This window comes from Halichoeres trimaculatus, unplaced genomic scaffold (assembly GCF_033239565.1).
Source record: "Halichoeres trimaculatus isolate MK-OKI-2021-1 unplaced genomic scaffold, fHalTri1.1 fHalTri1_scaffold_20, whole genome shotgun sequence".
Classification (NCBI taxonomy): domain Eukaryota; kingdom Metazoa; phylum Chordata; class Actinopteri; order Labriformes; family Labridae; genus Halichoeres; species Halichoeres trimaculatus.
In genome coordinates, this window is record NW_027437198.1 from 11,148,488 (window position 1) to 11,172,377 (window position 23,890).

The 23,890-nt window shown below is 41.3% G+C and overlaps 2 protein-coding genes across 4 annotated transcripts; one reads left to right on the forward strand and one right to left on the reverse strand.

Annotated features, from left to right (window-relative positions):
- Nucleotides 1-49: 49 nt before the first annotated feature.
- On the reverse strand, nucleotides 50-11,753 carry ift70 (intraflagellar transport 70). 2 transcript variants are annotated; one of them, XM_074696731.1, is made up of 19 exons: nucleotides 11,529-11,753; nucleotides 11,054-11,119; nucleotides 10,062-10,271; nucleotides 9,323-9,379; nucleotides 9,019-9,154; nucleotides 7,525-7,629; nucleotides 7,241-7,369; nucleotides 6,065-6,114; nucleotides 5,443-5,595; nucleotides 4,495-4,560; nucleotides 4,300-4,353; nucleotides 4,102-4,167; nucleotides 3,700-3,776; nucleotides 3,297-3,504; nucleotides 2,667-2,738; nucleotides 2,246-2,349; nucleotides 1,237-1,315; nucleotides 587-716; nucleotides 50-348 (listed from the first exon to the last, which is right to left on the reverse strand). In XM_074696731.1, the coding sequence occupies exons 1-19, from the start codon at nucleotides 11,574-11,576 to the stop codon at nucleotides 212-214; spliced, it is 1,947 nt and encodes a 648-aa protein (XP_074552832.1). In that variant the 5' UTR covers nucleotides 11,577-11,753; the 3' UTR covers nucleotides 50-211. The 2 variants fall into 2 exon arrangements, with proteins under 2 accessions (XP_074552832.1, XP_074552833.1); XM_074696732.1 differs by lacking the exon at nucleotides 9,323-9,379.
- On the forward strand, nucleotides 11,308-18,350 carry LOC141809629 (uncharacterized). Of its 2 annotated transcripts, none has more exons than XM_074696735.1 (4): nucleotides 11,308-11,407; nucleotides 14,358-14,495; nucleotides 15,929-16,058; nucleotides 17,269-18,350. In XM_074696735.1, the coding sequence occupies exons 2-4, from the start codon at nucleotides 14,372-14,374 to the stop codon at nucleotides 17,501-17,503; spliced, it is 489 nt and encodes a 162-aa protein (XP_074552836.1). In that variant the 5' UTR covers nucleotides 11,308-11,407; nucleotides 14,358-14,371; the 3' UTR covers nucleotides 17,504-18,350. The 2 variants fall into 2 exon arrangements, with proteins under 2 accessions (XP_074552836.1, XP_074552837.1); XM_074696736.1 differs by lacking the exon at nucleotides 11,308-11,407 and adding an exon at nucleotides 12,396-12,517.
- The last annotated feature ends 5,540 nt before the right edge of the window (nucleotides 18,351-23,890 follow it).

The window sequence follows — 23,890 nt, forward strand, 5'->3', positions numbered from 1 at the left end:
GTCTGTGAAATAAGTCCAAAAGCTGCCTGAATAAAGTCAGGTACTGGAAATCTTTTGTTTCCCTTGTACACAGACTTAACTCAAAACACATCAGTGTGGAAGTGCAAGAGTGTGTTTGTGGACCAGTACAAGCATGATGACTGTCCCCCACCTCCAGTCCATTATTCTGTGAAATAGTGATGGAATCATCAGCAGCACCTGTGTGATGACATCACTTGTTCCAGCCAATGACCTCGTAGAACAAAGCCTTCAGCAGCCGGGCCTCATAGGTGACGGTGTTCTTGCCGATGTGAATGCGGACCTCCTCCAGAGGCTGCTCGATGATGGCAGGAACCTCTTTCCCGTACACTGCATGCAGATGACACAGAAACACTTTTTTAACTGAAAGGCGGACGTAAAAAAGCTTCAACAGATGTTACTGTATGACTCTTAAAATGAGCAGGAGGAGACTCTACTCTTAATGAATCCACACACAGTTTGGAGAGAAACAAAAGCAGCTCTTATTTCTGAGCAATGGCTATCGCAGGCAGCTAGCATTTTCACAGGTGTGTGTGTATGTGTGTGATGTGTGTGTACTGTAGCTTACCCTCGCAGTGTTCCAGGAACTGAATACACTCTTGCACCACAGCGTCCCTCAGCATGACCATGTGTTTGGACATGTTCTCCAGCAGAGATAGGAAACAGCGTTTGGCGTAGAACCATGTGTCCGTCCCCAGCTACACACACACACAAACACACACACACATATCCTAAATGCTGGTTTTCAGGATTTGGTAAGACTTGAATTTCAGGTGTTGCAGCAGAATAAAGACAGAAACAGGTTGATAAGTGAAAAAATATCTACAATAATTGTGTGTTTAACTGTGTGTGTAACTGTGTGTGGAGTTGGGAGAGGGAAACTGTGAGGAATGACGGCTTGTTTTTCTCAGCTGGAGCTTGGTGGACTCAGCTGCAGCCTGACCCTGCTATTGTGACTGGACTGGATCAAAAGGTCCCTAAAAAGAGCAGCTCAGCCTCAGAGGAGAGACCTCAGCGGGAGACCCCTGAAAGGCTCAGATGGTTATTTTAGGTTGGACACATGATGCTCCTCTTTCATGTTTGGTATTTAAAGGTCAAACAATGACTTTAATGAGGACCATAAAACCTAAAAAGTGTGTCCTCTGTGTCATCTGTTCACAAAGTTTGACTGTGAGGGTGTCTGAACAAAGCAGAGTGAGACATTTATAAATATCTGACCTTCTTATTGTACGGCTCCAGGCTTTTGATTACTCGAGAGATGCCAAAGTCGTAGTTCCCCTTAGCACAGTACAGAGTTCTTAGGAGAAACAATTAAAAACACAGCTTTAGATTAGGTGTCTGAAAGCAGATAGTTCCTGTTACCGAATGTGGGAGCTTGGATTCTAAAGGGGAGCAGAGCAGCTAAAAAGGCCCATGGGTGTTTTGGTCCTGGATAGGGTTGGGAATCGAAAAACCGGTTCCTGTTGAGAATCGATAAGAAATGTTTCAATCCATCGACATCGTTAGCCTTTGCGCTTAACAATTCTGATGTGACTAGTCTGCAGCAGCTATCTTAGCTTAGCAGTTAGGTATCGTTTCCCAAGAAAACTCTATTTAAGGATTTCCAGCTGGAAGTTTTACTAACGAACTGAACACACAAAGAAATGTAAATTACTCTCTCACAGGAGATTCCTATTTAATACATTCAACATGATTTAAATCTCCTTATTTACCAAAAACAATATAAACAAACTAGGCCTAGCTTGATGCTAATGTAAACCGGAAATTGCATTGATACGCTAGCGGTTAGCATACATCGGTATAACTTTGGCTTCAGAGTAGAATCTCAACTTTCATCACAGAGGCATATCATAGTTACTCTTTTTAAACAATACTGAGAACTCCAGATGTCAAAATACTTTCAGGCAAATGAAAGAAAAGTTACTTTGAGACAGTAGATGGCTTACTTGAGTCAATAACATTACAAAACTGTATATCAACGTCACATGACATGCAATTTTAATTTATTTATCTATGTTTATGCCGGGAGATATCCAGATCCAGTGACCAATTACTTATTTATTCACTTGAAAAAGAAGGAATTGATAAGGGAATCGATAAAGAATTGAATCAATGAGCAGAATCGATAAGAGGATAGATATCAATAAAATCTTATCAATGCTCATTCCTAGTCCTGGATGAGTTTTTCAGCAGGATTATTGAACAAGCAGCAGCATCTGGAACTCACCCGATGACTAGGTTGACAATGCAGAGGTGAAAAACCTTCTTTTCAGGGTCGTCGTAGGAGATCTGCTCTTCTTCTTTTTCGATCTTCCTCATCAGCTCCTCTGCCTGTTGAACCGGAACGGTAAGAGACAGAAAGAAAGAAGAAACTAGGAATTGGAGCACTTTTGATAACAGAAGTAAACAGGTGTTGCCATCAAAATGTACATACAAATAAATCTGAAAGTTAGCAGAGTCCCTCTGTAACACATTGAAGTAAGGGAAGAGTCACATAAAATCTTAAAACTCACCTTAAATTAGTGCTTAGTGCACAGAGTAAGCCAACAAATCTCTGTGATCAGTTACTGTCTAACAGACTGGACCCTTTTATTGTTCTAATGACACTTGACGATAGATAAACAGCTCTGTATTACTGTGTGCCGCACCTCTTCGTTCTGGCTGGTCATGATGTAAGACACACACAGGTTGGCCAGGACAACAGCACTCACATTCAGGATCTACAGAAGGAACACACACACATTTTAGTTTATAATAGCTTCTTTAACAACTTCTTTTATGGCCTTGTCTCTGTTCGCTCTTTTATTTCAAGAACAGTGGGTGCATTCAAATCTCTAGAAGGAATGAAAATGTTAAGTCTTTTCTAAACTTTTATCATTTTAGGACTTTTCTTGCACAGGATGATAACTCTACTAAACAATGCCAATCCAATAGTTTAATTATTTTCTATTTCTTGTACCTCTTCAGTCAGTAACTATAAAAGACCTTCAACCAAGATATCCATGATCAGATGTTAAAAAAAGATAAAAAGTAAACGACAAAATCACCACTGCAAACCAACAAACCACATAGAAAACAAAAAATTCTGTTTCATGCACAGATTTCAGGGCACGCCAGAAGAATCAAAGCGTTTCAGTCTATCTTTACCGACGGTTTGCACTTGCAGGGACACTCCTGAATGTTACACTGCTCCACCTGGACAAAAAGGCAAACTGTTCAGACCTGACTTCCTCCTCTCAGAGCAGCTGACTGTGTTAAAGTCCCCCTGCTGCACTCACGTTATCGTAGTGTTTCTTCACGATGGGCTCGTAGAAGCCGATGGCCTCCTTGTACTTGTTCTGCATGAAGAGAACGTGAGCCACGTTCAGCTTCCAGGTGTCATCCTCGTTACACACCTCTACCGACTTTCGGAAAATCTTCTCCACCATCTGGAAGTTCTCTCGGTTCCAGTAGATCTTGGCTTGAGCCATGAGGACAACGATGTACCTGAGACGAGATGATGTCTTCACTTTTACAATGCTAACACTCGTTCAAGGACAACCAGCTGGTATAAATGATACTTTCATTCCTATCTCCATCATGAAACTTTGACTTCAGTCTGTTAGCATTAGTTTGAAATTCCTGCAATTTGTACACATGTACAGTGTGTGTGTGTGTGTGTGTGTGTGTGTGTATCCTCACTTTTCCTGCATTAGGTCGTAGTCCTGTAAAGCTTTCTTCTGAACTTCATCGTCCCGAGCAAGTCGAGCCTCCTGCACCTTTAAAAAAACATGCAGAAGCAAACTGAGCCAGATTGTATCTACCTCACAATCTGCATTTTGCTTTAGCATAAAACTAACAACAGATACAGACACATTTTGTACATGTTAAAGTGTTAATTATAACTTTATAAAGTTTCCTGAAGAAACTGCAGTTAGACAGAAGAAGAGCTCAAAGATGAGGATATATAATCAGGAGAAAAAATGTGTATGGTACATTAGTATTGTAAATTAAAAGAAAAGATATGTGAAATTTGGAATTCATACAGAATAAAACATTATTATGCAAAGAAAAAAACGCTCCACCAAATTTGAACATAGCTACCTGCTTAGCCAGCTTGCGTAACTGCTCTGTCAGTTTGCCGTTCATCTCATCAAACTTTCTGAAAGCCTGCAAAGCAAACAGACGGGAACTTGGTAAAAGTAACTCTAAGAATAAGAGATATGAGAGAACTCAGGTACATAAAAACAGAACAAAACAAAAACAAGGAATGTGGTTTTGGTAAAGAATGCCGTCCAGTACCTCCTCTGGGGCTGTCTGGCAGGTCAACAAAGCATCAAGAAACTCGTACATGTACTGCAAAAGACAAAAACATAAACATATGGCTGCTGCAGAGGAAACCTTCCATGATTGATGAGAACATTTGAGCAGGTGTGCAGGTGAGGAGGAATATTAATGTGTTTGTAGAGGTCATGCTTTATGCAGAGAGGTAGTTACCGGGGAGAGGAACTTGTAGGTGAGATGAGCGTTCTCAGCCAGGACGTCAGCTGCCAGGTCATAGTACTGAGAGAGAGGGGAGAAGGGGGGAAACTATCCAGCAGCGGTCTTAACACCATTTTAATGAACTTACATCACATGACCCCAAATCCTTTTAGAAACATTGTTCCTCCTTGTGTGGAACCTCAGTTTTTTACCATATGGTGGAAATACTGACGCAGACCCCCTTCTCATCCCCTCATTATTCACAGGGTCACCTTGATGACAAGTCTCTAGCTGCGTTTCCATTACACTTTTTCGCAAAATCAAAGCGATGTTTGTGAATTTTCGATAAAGAACAATTTTGCCTTGCCGGTGTTTCCATTATGACCAGAATTGCGCACAACTTGAGTAAAGTAAAACATAATGTCCGTCTGGATGCTGCAGTCGTGATGATGCTGATTCTTGAACATTAGTGTTTTTTTCACTGCTCAAACTGTCGGCCGTGTTCATGCTAACTCAAAACAGGCATGAACAAAACAATGAATGAAGATCATCATCTCCAGCTCACATACTCTCACTCACGCACACAGACCTCCACCCCTGCCTCCTGCTGCTCTCTGATCCGCTCACAACCATCCTGTCAGAGTCTGTTTGTGTGGCAGTGGACATGTACAAGGAGGTAAGGGAGGTGTGTTGTTATGACAACATGACGTTTTTGCGAAAAAGGTGTTTCCATTGCACTTTTGCGAGAAACTTCAATATCGAAAACACCTCATAAGAGCGTAAAAACTTTTTATCGAAATTTAAGAGGTTTTTCGAAAATGTGGCTTTCCATTACCATTTTTTTATTGCGATTTTTACGTTTTGCGCATTTCCAGGTGTAATGGAAACACAGCTTCTGTTTAATGAAGACAGCTCCAGGGACCCCTCAGATTAAGCGCAGCCTGCTCCTCGGCCTGTTTTTACCTCATGTTTGCAGTAGAGCAGCAGCAGGTTTCCAAAGTTGACTGGGGGGAAGGAGGGCTGCTGCAGCAGGAAGGCCAGCTTCTCAAAACCCTCTGAGGGTTTCAAGTCCATGTTCACCAGAGCCTGGTTGTGGAGAGTCACTGGATCAAGTTCCTGGAAAAACACATAGAAACATCAGGGTTTAACTTAAGGATTAAAAAAAACTAAAACAGAGCGATATTTACAATAATTTATCTTAAAAAAAAAGATGCACTTAATATCAAACGCCACAAGGGGGCAGTAGTTACACACTGCTCTTGCTTGCACCGTAACAGCCATGACTCACTGGATGACAATTAGAGACTGATCCATAGACAGTGCCCCCGTCTGCACATTAATTTTAATGAAGCAGATTTAAATGATAAAACTATCACAGCTATGTCCATGTAAGCCTCCACACCTCGTCTCTGTCCTGATATTCTATTAATCTGTGTTATCTGCAGGCTGTCAGAGGGGCAGGTCCAGACAGCCTTCATTGTCATTACTGCAGAATTATCACACTTAGCCGAGGGGGGAGGGGAACCAAGGTGCACACACACACACACAAACACACTCCCAAGGTGTACGGTGGTCGTGATGTTACCTCCTCTGATCTGGGGGGCATGTCCGTCAAAGCTTCTTGAGCTCCTTTCACTGCAGAGAAACAGAGGAGTGAGGATTGAGAGCAGTTAGTTTGAATCTCTTTCAGTGCTGTTGTGAGTTTTCGTTGTGGGATGAGCAAAATGAGCTGAGTACAGCCTCGAAAATGATTTTGGAGAAACTCAATAATTAACACTGGGAGGTGCCCTGTGAACAAGAACATTTGTTTATCTTCAGTGATTTTTTTAAACTAACACTCATTCTGTTCTGTCAAAGGCATTTTTGGTCTAATAAATCCAGATTTTATGTATATTGGGATATCCAGAATATCTAATTCCATTTTTGCATCCCTCCCTCCCTTTACCTCATAAAGAAGATCGCCCCACAGTGACAGAGCTGGTTAAAAACTCCACAAGAAACTTTTAGGTAGATGAGAATGGTCACCCTGGGTGTTTTTGAACTGGCTATTTCCAAATTTTCACCAGTAGAGCAATATGTGTCTATTTCAGGGCATCATTTGGTAACAATTGAGCTTTTCTTTTTGGGTTTTCTAAATACTCAAGCTTTTCTTCTGTGCCCCTAACATACCGTTCTGAGATGAGCTACAGACAAAAAATCAAAGAGAGAGGAAAAAAAGAGAATTAAAAGGGATAATTTAGGGACATTGAGGCCTCATGGTTAAGTCCTTTAACCACCTGGGTATCAGGACACTTCCTCTAACTCCTTTTAAGCTCTACATGGGAGCTCATCTCTTCAGCCTCTGTTTGATGTTGGAGAAAGGAAGGAGGTCAGCCCCACTTTTGAAGATAAAAGGCTCTACAAGTGCTTCTCCAGGAGATTTCTGCCCCTGTCTCCCTCTCTGTAGCTACATTTAAAGCTGCATGAAAGTGATCTGATTTGGGACTGAATCACAGAACCTGTGGTTGTATAAGATATAATACTGTTATTCCATAAGCCATTGTTGCGATGCTTGGTGGTGTTCTAACCCAATTTTTAGAATTTGTGCAGGAAAGCTGTTTTATAAAAATGATGCAGTGTGCCTGTGCATGATACAGTCAGCTCATGAGCTGCAGACGCTGCTGAGGGGATTGTAGATAACAGGCAAAGCTCTGTTTTCTCTGAGTAGCTGTATTCATGTGAGAAACCACTTTTTCATTACGAGACACTAAGAGTATCTTACAATTCTTCAGCTGATATTCGATGGCAGCTTTGAGGTTGAAGGCTTCAATCAGGGCAGATTGATGAAGTACCAGAGTGTTGCCCACACTGTGGACATCGATACCCTCAGTCGTCATCCCCACGCTCAGCTCTAGCAGACAGGAAAAACACTTCAGGTAAATGATTGGTTGTGAGCTTGATGAGTAATGTCACACCAAAGGATCAGGCTGAACCAGAGGTGACAGCTTGTCTACAGCAGAACAAACAGAGATGGGATGATGGTGATACAGTGAGGTGTGTTTTTACCTGGATGTTCCCTGATGCCTCGTTCAATGATCTCTGCGATGTACTTCAGGGCCTGATTGTAGTTTTTCAGGCTGTAGTAACACAGGGCGATGTTGTAGGACAATGCTGCAGGAAAGACACAGAGGAACCAATGTTGACTCTATGGCTACGTTCACACTGCAGTTAAAAGTGACCTGAATCTGTTCCTTGTATCTGATTTGTTTCTGACAGTGTGAACAGCACAAATCGCAATGAATCTGACCTTTTCAAACCAGATTCAGGCCACTTTCAAATGTGGTACTAAATCAGATACATATCCGATTTTTTTGAATGCGACTGCGGTCTGAACAGCCAGGTCGCATTTAATGCTACTTTGACGTCAGTTTACCTCAGGACGAATGTTTTCAAAGTCACTTCATGGACAAAACATAATTAGAGGTTTATATAGACATGATTCTTAAAAAGTGTATGCTTTTATTTTTTTAAATAAAGAGTTTTAGTTATTTATCCAGCTACGAGCTTGATCAAACGATGCATAAAAGGATGAGAAAAAAGTGAGAGAGCGCTGGGGCGATCGACTGGCGTCTCCATTACACACACAATAAAGGATAAAAGTGAATGAATCATACGTTTGTCTTATAATATCTAATAAACTTAGTTTATTAACACTGCGCCGACTTTTTGAATGGATTAATCAGGCTAAAATAACAGTTTACAGGACGCAGAGACACCGATGATCCACTGCTGTCCATCTCATCCGAGCGTATTTGTGCGCTGCTGTACTTTCCTACGAGACAGCGTCAGTCAGAGATCCATCTGCTCCTGTCTGATCTGCCCTCAGATAAACTACGAACATCAGAACAGATGACAAAACTAAGTTTTTGCCTCTTTATTCACCTGTTCAGCGCACTACCGCTCTGAGATGTAGCAGGGCCGGCGGGAGAGACCCCGGTGCGGGAGAGAGTGTCCGCCTTAAGGTTTATAAGAAATAAAATATAGCTGTAATTACTTTAAAAAGAGCTCACTCAAAGTGAGCTGCTGTAACATCAGGTTTTGCGTTATGGAAACAAACTTTCCAGCATTGTGAAGCTCAGTTTTGCTCTGTTTGTTGCTCCTCTTCACACCGTGCTGTGCGTGATGTCATTAATGTTAAACTGAGCATGCGTGTCACTTCTGAAGCATGAGCTGTTTACATCACAGTCTGCAGTCAGGTCACATTACAGGTGCTATCTGAACAGCTAAACACAAAAATCGGATTTGAGCAATAAACTGGAATTGAGCATTAAGGGCTGCAGTCTGAACGTAGCCTAAAATGATCATTGTATCAGGTTTCAGGATCAAATATCTCAAATTCTGTAAAAATGAAAAACTGATATAAATCATGAACACCTGCAGAACTTTAAACTCTCTCATGAAACCTGAGACAAAGACAAAGACTTGTTCTGACAGTAAATCTGAAGCAATGCACAAGAGAACCCACGCTGAATGTTAATGAGGGTGTTTCCATGTGTATACCTGGAACATATCCCAGCACTTGCATGGCTGACGTGAACTTCTTGCAGGCCTCCTCATGCTTCCCATCCTGGTAGAGCAAACAGCCCATATTGTGGATGTAGTCTGGATCTTCCTGAGGCAGCTGCTCCAGTAGTGACTGAACACACACACACAGGAACATACACAAATACAGTTACAGCACCCAGAAAATGAGTAAGCACACAGGTCTGGTGCCAGATAATAATGATGATCCAAATTGCCACCATATTGAACCAAACCGGCATCATTTGTATGTTTTAACAGATAATGTGAGAGCGCTTGTCACCTTGGTAGCAGAGTAATCCTCCTCACAATATTTGATGCATGCTTGTAGCTTTACCATCTGTGCCAGAGACAGAGGGGGAGAGTGAAAGAGAGACAGAGAGGGATGGAGGAGGAGTGAACCAAAGTTAAAACAGAGGCATGGTGTAGAAAGCCAAGTGCTGCTTGCATGCATCAACACGAGCCACAGATTCAGGTCCAAACTGCTACCTATAATTTAATTTTATGATCCATAATCTGTCTGCAAAATAAGAGATGAATTTTAAGTGCAGACATGCTTCGAGTTTTACAACATAACACGGATAAAATAATGACAGCGACGAATAAAAGATGATACGAATTCTATGTGAGGTGGTTCAATAATGTTACAGATGAGATTTTAGTGGCGAGCATTATTGTTATTTCACGTTTGTTTAAAAAGAAAAGGGAAGTGTTCTTATTTGCTGAGCCACATAGAGCTTGTCGTCCACTTATGGTCCATATGGGTTTGTTAAAAAACTTCTGTTGAACAACAGCTTCCAGTGATTTTAAGTGTGTAACAGATGGAGGGAACAGAGTGAATAAAACCATAAGTGTATAAGTTGGAGTTGTTGATAAAAAGCAAATTGGAGGCAGTGGTAGAACAGCTGGACCCAAACATTTTAACTTCCCCATAAAAAAGCAATGAAAGTGTAGCTGCTGAGAAGTTGGCTTTTGGAGGTATAGTATGTGAGTGTGTGTGTGGTTGTGAGTGTGTGCTGCACCTCTGTGTGACTGTTTGGATTATCCAGCGCGAATGAGGCCTTGGTGGCTTCAGGATAAGCACCAGCTTTATACAGGGACTGGGCGTGGTACACCTTATACTCCTCCACCTCTGGGTGCAGCTGGGTCAGCTGCTCGTAGCACTCTGCAGAGTTGGTGAAGTCCTGGATGTGGTAGTAGCAGAAGCCAAGTAGGGATAGTGCCGCCCTGGACTGAGACACAGTAGAAATAAAGGTTAGTCTCTGTTAACCCTGCAGCATTTATACTCATGGTAGAGACCTCTTACAAACAAAACAGAGGAAAAACCCAGCCAGATCCCCCCATTCAAGAAAAAAACTACAACACATAGATGATAGAAGCACGATATTTGTACATTTGAAAGACCAGTTATTTAACCAAAAACAAATTCCCAAATACAATATATGGTGTGGTTTTTTTTTCAAACTAGAGGACCATGGTATTAATATTTGACTATTATCATAAACTATATAAGCTTGAATTCAAAATAAATTGCTTCAAAATAAAGTTTATGTCTTATCCAGAAAATTTTTTATCTTGTGCAAACTAGTAAATCTCTTGTGTGTTTAAGTGTCAAGTCAGCAAAAGATACTACAAGGGTCAATAAGACTAGAAAAGCGCTATATAAGCACTGGTTCATTTACCATTTACTATTTACAAGGTAGCTTTATTGTGCAATCATTATAACATCATGTATATGCAATACTACCTATGAGCACAAGATAACATGCTCTTGCATAGTTTCTATGATGTGCACACAAGAAAAATGAAAATAATACAACAGTAAAATCATGTGCATACTTATTTAACTCTACAGCATGCGCCTAATATGGAGAACTTAATTTATTTGGTTGTGTACAGTAAAATATTTTTATTTTCCAAACATCTGCAAAACAAGAGCCATAAAGTGCTCACAGATATATTAAACACAAAAACTCCCGATTACGCTACCTGAATAACATTTTCCCATACTTACCTTAGTGTGTTTCTGTAGCTGTCCATTTAGGATATGAATTGCTTCCACGTACTGTCCTTCTTTAATCTAAAAGAAATGTGAGAATTAGTTGTGCTCAGTTACGAAACACAAAAAACGACGAGATGATGCACAGGTTGAACTATTTCTAACATTTTGTGGAACTATAAGGAACGCCTGTCTACTTATTAGGTTACATTCATCATAGAGCTGGACTTTAAAACTGAGAGCTGAAGACTACAGAGACCCTCAAGTTGACTATAGAAAGTATACCAGTTTGAGTTAATTCAAAGCACTGGGTAGTTTTAGTTTAAGCCGAATTTACTTGGAGATCATTAGCGTTTCGGATGGGTGTCTGTGAGTTATTTTTGTATTTTACAGTCTTAGTGGACTTAAAATTGAATAATTCCTGAATGCGGTTTCGAGCACCGTTGGAGCTATTTGCTATCTTGGCAGCTAAAGAAAGCGGTATTCTCACCAGTTTGTAGATCGTAGCCGTGTGTTCTCCGTCTTTTATGGCTGTCATGGTCTCAGAGGAGTTACTTCAACGACAAAAAGTCACATAAAATGTTTGTTATTCGTAAAAATCTTTGATATAGCATCTAGTTAGCTCGTGTTTGGTGGACTGAGTGGCGCATAGGAGCTGTTACTTAGCAACAGAGGAAACCGGAAAGGAATCAATTGACGGACGTGCGTATCAACCAATCACTTTGGAGGACATGCTCACGCTAACCGGCCCGTTTATCTTTCCCAATCTTTGCCTGTGTGGATGTTTGAGAACAAGCGAAAATCTCAGCTTTATTTCATTTATCTCGTCTTTCTTTCTTTATTTCATTTATCTCGTCTTTCTTTCTTTCTTTCTTTCTTTCTTTCTTTCTTTCTTTCTTTCTTTCTTTCTTTCTTTCTTTCTTTCTTTCTTTCTTTCTTTCTTTCTTTCTTTCTTTCACTGTCTGTCTCTTTTTACATGCAGATTTTTTTTTTTAATTACCAGTATTTCCAGATCATATCTTGCTCCCCCCTATTTCTATGCCTTAAGTAAAAGCAGAGCCTGGTGAAATTCATTGATGATCTCATACTTGTATGTACTCCAAGATGTGACTTTACACAAGGGTTGTATAAAATACAGACACACACACACATTCACAAAAACACAAATGTGCACAATCAGTGGTTGAAACACATGAAACCAACTTTGGTGCTGGAGCTTCTACTCAAACCCAAACCACAATGTGCTGACCACCGGGCCTCTGTAATGATGGGGAAAGAGTTGATGCTGTGTGTGTAGCAAAGCAAGAGTGTGTGTGACTACTGTATATGCATGTGGATGCATGCTTGTGGCAGCAGGGGTGTGTGTGTTTCTTCTCTCTTTCTTCTCTTTCATGCCTGTCAGTGCCTTGTGTAAAGACTATTTGGAAGCTTTACTGTAGAGGAGCTGCAGGACAACAGGTATACTCCATCTTTTTGCAGGTATGTGCAAAGAGCATTAATTTATCTTCTTATTTGTATGCTAACTTTGTTCTTTTGTCTTTTTAAAAGCTACTTTATTGAAATAAAGAAATAATAATAAAGATCATGAAACAGTAGCTTTAATGAAAATCTCTTATAGCTGAAAGATTTTTTTTATGTCAGGGCTTTGAAAGGGAGTATGAATGCAGCATGAATGCATGAGCAGGGATTGAGATGAAACTGAATAACTCGTTATTAATCTTGAGCAGGATTTTGAATAAGGCATCTGCCTTTTGAATGTTGAATGGTACTGGGAAATTTCCCCCATGTGTCTTCTCTCACCACAGAGCCAAACTCAATCCATGGTGGTCAGACTGAGTCTAGTTACAGATAATTTATGTTGTGTAAAAAGCCTGATCAGAGAAAACCTACAGAGGAGGGGAAGAAGTTTGCAGACTGTGGTTGTTTTAATGCGTCTCAGTGCGTGCATGCCTGAGGGCAGATGGCTGTTTACTAGTGTTTAATGTGTCTTTTATTATTTGCATTAAAGTTACTATCAATATTAATATTTTATATTCAAAAGACAACAGTTTTTTTTAATGTGTGTTCACTCAGAATGACAGCACATCCTGCAAGTGTTCCCGTTATGTCTAATCTTATTATGGATTAAAGGATAACGCTCATGTTATTTTGGAAACTACTTAAGAAAGGACAGAAAATGAATTTTTTTTTTTATCTCACAACTCTGTTGGCTCTGATTTCAACTGAAGAATCTTTAAACACATGTAAATACTGCATTTGTTAAACTGTTTGTGCTGCAGCAAACATCAGGAAGAGAAAAATCTATGTTTTTGTTGATATTTTTGAAAAAAAAAATCTCTTGAAAAACAAGTTACTAATGTGGATGCAAATTTTTGAGGACTGGACTGTAAATGTAAATGCTCTTTTTGTTTCTCCTTGACTCAGACTGTCACACAAAGGGGTTTTGTCCACATCTGGCCCAACTTGAGCTGACGAGCAGGTTCACGTTTAAATATGTGAAATTTATCCAAACACACATGTCAAAGATGACAAACTGTATAGTCTTCTGCAGCGTCTGTGTATTATTATAGCTGCGTGTGTGTGTGTGTGTGTGTGTCTGTGAGTGTGTGTGCGTGCGTCTGTGGGTGGGTGTGATTTGGTGTGTATTTCCGTGGAACAAATATGAAGCTGCTGAGGTAGTTCTGGAGGAGAGCTGCAGAGACATGCCAAGTCTCACTTTTCCAAGTCTCTGTGTCAGTTCGCCCGGTGCCTCTGCTCTCTGACTGGTGCTCGGACTCATTCCTTAATGTGAGTCGACTGCAGGAGCCAAGAGTTTAGCCTCGGGGCCTCGTCTCCCGTTCCACCCTCTGACACGCCTGGAAGACTTAGAAGTTTAACTCTGAAAAGTTAGATTTCCTTTTCTCTGCTTTATCAGGAGTGATGGTCCACAGTGGTGGCAAAGCCGTACAGGGTTTTAACACCTTGCAAAGGAAGAGTTTAATCCCTGCAGTGTGCAGACTTTGCAGTGCAGGCTAACAGACTGGCATACAGAACTAAGACATCATGCAGTCATGAAGTCAGTTTGAAAGGGGAAGCAAAAAATGATTTTACACACATTACTGAACAATATGTATGCTTTTAAATCCAAAAGGCTGCCCGGGACAGTTTTAAAATGCTCTTTACAAATTGTCTTTAAACGCAATGATAACAACAGAACTGGCTGAACACATGCTGCAAATGAACAAGTCTGCTGTGATGTCAGAGGTGCGTGTGAAAGGAGGCATGACTGCCATCGTTTGTGGGTTTGGTTGTTAAATTAATCTGTAACTCCTTCCTCCAGGAGCTGGTTCGATCATGGCCTCCAAACTGAGCGTGCTGCTGCTGTTACTGGCAGTCACCACTGCAACTGTGCTGGCCCAGAGACGACGCACGACATCCACATCGACCGCCACGGACGAGTGGAACTACAGGGATGGCTGTGAGCACCCAGATTACTCTCTGTTTTCTCTGGGTCAAAGGTCAAGTTCAGGGCTCCTCATGGTGATGTCAAAGCTAGAGGTGAAAATTACGCTGAATCCTTGCTGTTGATTCTTGCTTAAAATCAAATTAAAAAAACGTGCATTCTTGCTCAAACTTCTGCGTGTAAAAGTGCACAGAGAGTCCCTGTTTCGAGGTGTCAATCTTTTTTTTTTAGAAATTTAGAGTAAATGATTTTCTTCATTTATGTTTGTAAAGATTCAAACTGCTTATCAAAAAGCTGCTCCTCAACTTTGAAAGACAACTTCAGTTTTCACTACATCTTTAGCCAAAGTTCTGATTTTTCTTTAGGTTTTGGACTCAGTAATCTCCATTTGGTTTATCATCTGTGGCAAAAAAGCTCATCTAGAGTATGCCGTTGAGCTTCACAACTAATTTTCGGTGCAATAACCCTTCAAAGGTCCCATATTATGCTCCTTTTCTGTAGTTTAATATGGATCATTGATGTCTTCATGAAATGGTAGTAACATGTTTTGGTCCAAAAAGCCAATAAATGAAGCACAGCAGCATTGTTTCCAGGCTGTCATAGCCCCTCTGTTCAGAACGCTCTGATTCAGTGGGCGTGACCTTCATATGTGAATGAGGCACCACTGATACCCCCCCGCTCTTCCGCGTCACTGAGAGCGGTGCCACGAGCTTCAGGTGCCCAATGTTTAGAAAACAGCGACGCTCATTTAATGTAACATTACAGGCTAAAACAACAGGCTAACCACAGCTAAAGTTAGCATCCTGAAGCTAACACAGAGACAGGGGGGACACTGAGGAAAAGCTCTTACATCTGCTCCACAGCACACAGCATTTAAAATACTCACATTTCCAGGGTCCCAGGTTTGTTGGAGGATGGGTGATAATGCGCCTGGATTCAGGACCAATCTATTCGCTAGCCCTCTGTTGTACTGTCCAAAGTTAGAAAAGCAGTCGGCGGTGAAGTGACTAGCACACACATGCACAGTTTTACTGAGTGTAGCTGGCACATTTCCTTGATAAATGAACTCTAGCCACTTAGTCTGGTCTTCTTCTGAGACGGGAAGCTTGTGCATGATGGAACTATGAGGCTGTTTACATCCAAAAACAGAGCAGTGATGGCTCTTCAACTTTGACATTCCCCTTCCCGCTGCTGGAGAGATTTCTCTAGCAACAGGAAGGGAATCGCTGACGTCAGCAAATCCCCAAAATCCAAACAGCTCGTTTTAGGTCAGGATTTTACATTCACAAGCACTACTAAGTACAGGTTTTGTCATTAAATATCACATTTTGTGGGCTGGGAGGAAAGCCAAAGACCCACAAATTTAACTAAAAGACTTAATAAAGTGATTTTTGCATAATAAGGGACCTTTAAATGAATACAATACATGTGCTTTCTTTTATTTCCAGCTGAGAGGGTGAACATGCGGAACGTGGCCAACCTGACTCAGGTTCTGGACAACTGGCGCTTCGACATCTTGAACCAGATGAGAGGACTCCTACAGAACGACCACCAGTCTCTGCTGCCCGACTACGCCAGGTATGGATAATAAATAGATGTTCAGCTAATATGACGACAGCAAGTTAGTGAAATACTCCTGACACAAGATCCATTAAGTGTCCCTTCTAAAGCTTTTAACCCGATAATTTCATCTTCATAAGTAGATTCACTTTCCCCAGTAGTCATTGAGTTGTTTTTTGGTTTCTTTTCATCCTCACTCTCTGACTAACCAGCCTGACTTTGTCACGGTTGCCAAGTTGCAGCTCAAGGTCATAATTTTGGTTTTCTGTGTTGTTTCTTTCTCTGCTGCTAAAAAGTTTGCTTCCAGCTGCCGAGAGCTCACAAAAGCCTTCAGTCTGACTCACAGGGTTTCCAACGAGAGCTGGTGGTGTTTATTAATGTACGAAGAGGTGTGGGGTTTGTGTCGAAAAAATCATTTTGAGTCAAAAGCAAACAAACGAAAGCTGCAGCTCTGCAGGAGAACATTATCTTCATGATTAGAAAGCTAAACATGAAAACAAGACCAACCAAGGCCTTGGAAGGTTTTTTTTAACGGAAAATTTATATTCCTAGCACTTACTCTAACAACTTTAACAGTGTGGATCATATTTGCAGCATGTTATTGCAAAAATATTTTGTTATTTCTGAATTTAGAAGGCGACCTCTTGTGGTCCTCAGTGGTTCTGTCTAAAGACATCAAAACAAATTTCTAAACTTTCCTTTCATGGTTTGATTAACTTTGGTGAAAAACTTGCAAGAAATATTTTTACAAAAAATATAAATGAATACTGAAAAATAAAAACAGAACAAAAAAGGTAAAAATTCTGGATGTGGAGGTGGCAGAGTATCCCTTTCTCATGTCCTCTGCAGTAATGTTTCTGTAATGATGGACCATAATGACGTCTTGTCCTCCATACTGCGGTGAGGAGCAGAAAACCCCAGAATTCCTTGCGGAAAGCTCCCTTACGTGTATTTTTATACGTTCAGGAGCAGTTTCTTTTGACGACTTGGGTCACAGAGCGTTCCCAACGGAGCCGGACGTAATTTCAGTCTGAAGGATTTGCCAAATTCCTGTGGAGACTCACCACCCAGGCTGTTTCATTTCAGCACATTCAAAACACCAAGGACGACTAAACTAAACTCTCATCACACTCAGATGACCACACTTATTCAAAACAAGCTCTGGCTGAATGCATGGCTGCAGTGTTTCTGTTTCACATTGAGAAGCTGCTCCGTTTTTGTTTTTCAGGATCCAGCCGCTCTCTGAAGCTCTGGATGACCTCTACAAGGAGTTCAACGCCCTCAAATCTCACCTGGGCGACCTGACCGAGAAGTTTGCTGCCATAGAAACCTTCATTGACGAGATGAAGGCAGGAGGAGCTAACAATGCCAACGCTGCCCCGGCTGCTGATCCGGCTCCTGCTGCTGTCCCCAGACAGGCTGGGAGGAGGATCCTGAAGAAGAGACCCTCATCTTCCTCTTAACCAGCCAATGATGTGCTTTGACTTTCCTAAAATTCTCCTCTTTCTTTCTCTGTCTTATTTGCCATGTATTCCAACTTATAAGACTTAAGCTAATTATTTCTTGATTATATTATGTTTGGTCCTTCATGACGACACAAAAATCAAAAACAAAGGTAAAAACTGAAATCAAGTTCACAAAATGGTGTCACTTACACAAAGCATGGGCATTAACTGCATCCAAGAATTGTATTTGGCCTCAGAGTTGAACATGTAGAGTCTTTAACCTGCATTCTTTCTAGTGTCCAGCAGAGGGCAACTCCACTGGCTTAAAAGAAGTCTTCATTCGACGTACAGCTTCAGCTGTTAGTTTCACCTGTGAGTCAAATCAAATTGTTGCTTCACTGCAAAAGACAAGCTATGATTTAAGTCTGGAAAATTGAATACAGGAAAACAAGAGGGGGTTTTATTTGAATCACCACGGCCCAGCTCTGTTTGGTATTTTCAGGATTTCCAGGTAAAGATTTTCCTCTTATTATTCTTTTTTACGGTAGTGTTCACAATCTCATAGACTTTCCAGTTTAATGCTACACAAAGTGTTGATAAAATTTTTTAATATATATTGTACAAAATGTGGTCTGGTCTATCCCTGCATGACCAAAAATTTGGCATTTGTACTTTCTTTTTAGCAACCATCTTTTGGTTGTACGCAGAAAAAAAACATTGAAACTACTTTTTACCTCCCTTTAATTGGCTGATAATAAGGATGAAACTGAATTCAGACTGTTTATTCTACTTTTTTTGTTTTTGGACTCGAACTATTTCTCAATCGTAATAATTTTGGTGGTTTGATAATTTTCAACAACTTCTTCCTGGGATCTGATTTGACATATTCTCGTATTAAATGACTTGTTCTGTTGGTTTCATTGCTTTTTGGTTTGGGTTTACTGTTGAATTATATAAGCTCCCAATAAACTCACTTATTGCATCCAATTTCATCATTTCAGTTACTGTCTTTTCAAACAGCTACAAAGTATAAAACTGATCAATATCCGGTTTCCTCTAAACCTCTTAAGACCCAGGGTCCACATATGTGGACATTACATTTCTGCCTCTCAGAACCACAATACTTCATATTTTTAAACTCTGACCTATTAGCCTTATTAGGGAAGCTACCCACACCATCTGTTGGTGAAATCACAGCATTACACCCATTCTAGTGAAAAAACAAAACAAAACAAAAAAACCCCCAACGTATCTGAGTAAAATAACACTACTTACAAACAACTAACAGATAACTCGTAACACAAACAGTCAAACTTCCTGTACAATGACCAAGTTTAGTTTTAAACTTATTCTTACTTATCCCAATTAGCAAAGTGGGTTTAGAATTTCACACCAGACAAAAGCTCAGGTCTTAAAGGTCCCATATTATGCAAAAATCACTTTATTAAGTATTTTAGTGAAATTTGTGGGTCTTTGGCTTTCCTCCCAGCCCACAAAATGTGATATTTAATGACAAAACCTGTACTTAGTAGTGCTTGTGAATGTAAAATCCTGACCCTCAAACGAGCGGTTTGGATTTTGGAGATTTGCCGACGTCAGCGATTCCCTTTTTTGACCAATCAGGAGCAAGTCTGACCTGATTGGTCCACCGGAGCAGATACCCCCAAACCCCCTCCCCACCCCACTCCCCACCCCATTCCCCACCCCACTCCTCCTGAGAGGAGAACGCCAAAGTTGAGGAGCCATCACTGCTCTGTTTTTGGCTGTGAACAGCCACATAGTTCCATGCACAAGCTTCCCATCTCAAAGGAAGACAAGTCTAAGTGGCTGGAGTTCATTTATTAAGAAAATGTGCCCGCTACACTCAGTAAAATTGTGCATGTGTGTGCTAGTCACTTCACGGCCAACTGCTTTTCCAACTTTGGACAGTCCAACAGAGGGCTAGCCAATAGACTGGTCCTGAATCCAGGCACATTACCAACCATCCGCCAACAAACCTCAGACCCTGGAAATGTGAGTATTTTAAATGCTGTGTGCTGTGGAGCAGATGAAAGAGCTTTTCCTCAGTGTCCCCCCTGTCTCTGTGTTAGCTTCAGGATGCTAACTTTAGCTGCGGTTAGCCTGTTGTTTTAGTCTGTAATGTTAGGGTAAACGAGCCTCACTGTTTTCTAAACAACATCTAAGCACTCAGAGCTCTTGGCATCGCTCTTAGTGACATGGAAGAGCGGGGCGGTATCAGTGGTGGCTCATTTACATATGAAGGTCATGCCCACTAAATAATAGCATAATTTAGGATCTTTAAGAGGTTAAAAAATTCTTTGAGGAGTTTTTGGTTTGTGTGGACTTCCCCCTGTGGACAAAGTAAGCGCAATTTCTTTGCTGATCTTGTCATAATCCATCAGAGATGTTATTTGCAAACATTCTGATGAAAAAAAAGTCAAACTCCTGCATCTGGATCTCTGAGCTGACCCAATTTGTATTACGTAAAAGCCACTGAGAGGAATATCAGTAATCCCAAACACTGAAACATACAGTACAGTGAATAATCTGGGACTGCTCTCAATCCTAATTTAGTGTGCTGAGAAGATGTGGGACAGATTTTACACAGAGAGGAAATGGGGTTAGAGAAGTCACTCTATGGTGAGCACAACTGGCAGATAAGAATATTAATGGTTTAAATTACAGCAAGAGACAAATATCTCAACCTGTGCTCTTACTGTTTCCAGTGAAACTGAGACTCCAGAGTTTGGAAGTCACCAAACACAACCAGGATGTTTGAGAAGTCGATGGTCTAAAGTTAAATGTTTTGATTTGAAATGAACTCTTCATCTCCCCTAATCCCTGACAAACCATGCAGTGAATCATGTGTTGAATACAACACAGAGGCAAGAGCTGGACTCACTTTCATGCCGTAATTCATGCTCACAGTGCGATTGGTTTGCTTCACTTGACCAGTTCAGGAGAGCGTTCTGCGGCTGCAGCTCTTCAGCCGCCCTCCCCACATTTCTGTGTCAAAGGGGAATTCAGATCAATAACAAATTTCATGCTCTCTGGTGCACTCGGCTTTTTGAAACTTTCATTTCTGCCACCTTTAGTAATCCTGCTGAGAGATATAAGATGGTTTTCTGAAGCTGATTGTTGGCATTATTCTTTCTCCAAACACCTTGTTTGTTTTTTTTGTCTCTTCAACTTCTATGTGCCTTTAAAACATTTGACCTCTGACCTTCCATTTGACAGTCATATGTCATTGTATGCTACAGGATTCTTCCGGGCAGAAGTTGCTATTGATTTTACAATAGATCATTCAAGGCCTCTTGATCTTGAGGTCAGTGGAAGGTCTGGATCTGACCTCTTCAAACAGGAATGTGTCAAGACGAGCAGATTCACCTTGAGTCAGGAGAAGGACAGTGAAAGATTAAGTTTTGCCGACATGATGAAAAATATAGAATTTAGCCAGCTGATCTCCCACTTCCCGTCTCTTCCTGTGCATGATAAAGATTTAGTTTCATTTGTACAAAACCACTCATACATCTTTAATCCAAGGACGTTGTTGTCTAAATCTGAGCTCAGGATGTATAGCTCTTAAACGACCGGCTGTAAAACTCAGCGTGCTCTCAGTCTCACCTGTCAGCTGGAAAAAATTGTAGATTGCATCATTTTTCCGGGAGACGTGCTCTCATGAAGCTGTTTGCATTTCCAGGAATCAAGGAGAGATCTGTTAGCCAAACAGTCAACACACTTTATAAGACATAGCCGGAAGGTGAGGATTTCTCAACAGACTGAGCAGAAAAAAACAGCAGGTGAAAGATGGAGGTGAACTTTCCAAACTCGAGCAGGGGGATATTGCACTTGAGGTCAATTTTTCAGCTGCAGGGAGCGTAGTCTTATGTGCACGGGGGCTTAAGAGTCAACACAGGCGTATTTTTCTTTTGTAGCCTGTGAAAGTTTCCACAAAAATATGTCAGATGACTAATGTGCTTTCATTTTGATATCCTTGTGAATTTTCTGTCACCGTGTATCTGGATGAAGAAAGAGTCAGAGTCTTTCTGAGAGCGACAGAGAGCCTCGCTGCTGCTCTTGGCTGGCGTTTAAATCTGAGGCTAAATCTGCAGTCCAGGGGGACGGATGCGGAGAGCTGTCCCCCCCACCCCCTCCAGTAGTTTTAAGATCTTAATCTGTTTGAGTTGGAAGATGCTTTACAAACTGTTTGCAGAGCGGCTGTCCCACAATCCCTCCGCGCGGACTAAAAGTAACATAAAGTGGAGGAGGACAATGATGAATGAGCTATTCCTGTTCCTGCTCTCATCTGGATTCTGCTTATCTATGCAACAAGAATAAAAAAAGAAACACTAGCTCCACATGTGACTCATTGAACATGATAGAAAAGCACATATCAAAATGTATCACTTTATTATTTTAAATGACCTGACACCCTCCTTAAAGGTGTAGTCAGTGATCATCTAATCTGAACTATTTGCCAAAATCACAGTTTTTCTCCTCTCCATTCACAAGATATCATCACTGACAGCATGTTGGAAAAAAGTCTGGTTTGAATACACAGCCTTGGCTCTGAACTTGAGCAGGTAAATACTGTGGCTTGGACTGAGCCACCAAAACAGGGTACACCCCCACACACCCAGGGGGCGGATCATACTCATTTGCAGATCAGACAGAGGGGGGAGGGGGAGTAGTATGTTACGTAGCGTGTGCGGTTAGCGTAAGAAAGCAGTGTGATACAAACAGTAGCAATGGCTGAAAAACAGCCCAAAAGAAAAAGGAGAGAAGAGCATAAAATGAAAAAGAAGGTCTGTGACCATAATAGAGGGAAGACCTGGGTCAACATTGGTGTGGCTTTCCGACGGTGGAGGGAACTCCGCAATTTAACAGAGCTGAAAACGCGGATGTCACCGTCTTTCTGCTGGACAGGATAGCAAGATTAGCTTTGTGGTGCTTCACATAACAGTAACAGCCGTCGGGCGTTCATCTTATTGTCTAATCTGCCAAAATGAACTGTTGTGGCGTTATCAACTATGGCAGTTGAGTTGTGGCTATGTTGTCTGAGGAGTCAGGTTACCTTAGCTTTGCAGCTTAGCAGTGTGCTAACCCAGAGTCGGCGTCAGACAAAATTAAACAGGGGGACATTATGACAGGTGCAGGGGGCACAAATTCTTGTTCATTACTGGATTCATTACCATTGTGTGTACCAAGTTCTAATTCACATATACAAGGCACTGTACCACAATAAAAGCCATGTCCCTCCCTCTCTTTCTCTCCCTCCGGTGCGCACACAACCGTGCGCCTTTAGCGCACCAAGATTAGAGTGAACATCAAACACCATTCGACAATCAAAGAACCGCAAAACCCAAACAATATTAGCGAGCTAAAGATAGAAATACCTTTAAAACAGCTGGAGCCGGCGAGTGTTGCAGCTAAATCTCCCGAGGACAGTGTCCTCCTACTCCGTCGTACATCTGCGGGTCAAGTCTCTTTCAAAGCCAAGCTCAACAACCTCGGCCTTTCTATTGTGGAGCATCGCACGTCTTTGATCAGAAAATATTCATATATCTAGATATTATAATATCTTTTGCTACAATACTACTAAAACTTGTCACACTACTACTATTTTTGAAACAGTAATTACGGCTTCACGTATTATAGCGAACTGACCCTCGAGTGTTCACTGGTCCAGTCTCCGCCATGTTGGTCAGCTACGCAGTTTTTCCGTTTGTTTCCACCATGATTCACGTCCATCATCTTTCGGGTGTGGAGCCAGGGTTGGGGTATGAAGGGAAGAGGCGGGTCTAAATTAGTTTATCAACAACCTCTCCACTTGTTTTCTCCTAGACCGCTGACTACACCTTTAATCTGTGAGATTTTGGCTAACTGACAGGGTGACAAAAGTGGATTCCTGCTGAGATTATTCCCCATCAATGATCAGAGGCAATCACAATTAACTCCTTTTTTTCCATGATTGAGTTCTTAGTTGAAGAAGATTAGAAACGAGTGATGAATGGAAGCAGTCTGTGGAAACAGAGAGGTGTATTTCATCCAGTCACCGAGTCCTCGCTGCCTCAGAGAGACCCACACAGACCGCTGTGAATGCAAACGAAGCCGACTCCTCCAATCTGTGATGCTTCATTCCTTAAGTTGCAGTAAATGACATCAGAGAAGTGGAAGAGAATGAAAAATACTCTGGAGAAGATGCTCGGTGGAACAAGTCTGATTAGGAAAAGATGGAAGAAAGGATCAGCAGAATACAAATGACTGAGCCGATGGGTTTCTCAGGAGCTCACCTGGGATTCAAGACATCACAGAGAGTCTCACCACCACAGACCAGACCAGAGCAGCACATGAACCATAACCACACAATCACACATTCCAGCCATCAAAATATTCACGACAGCT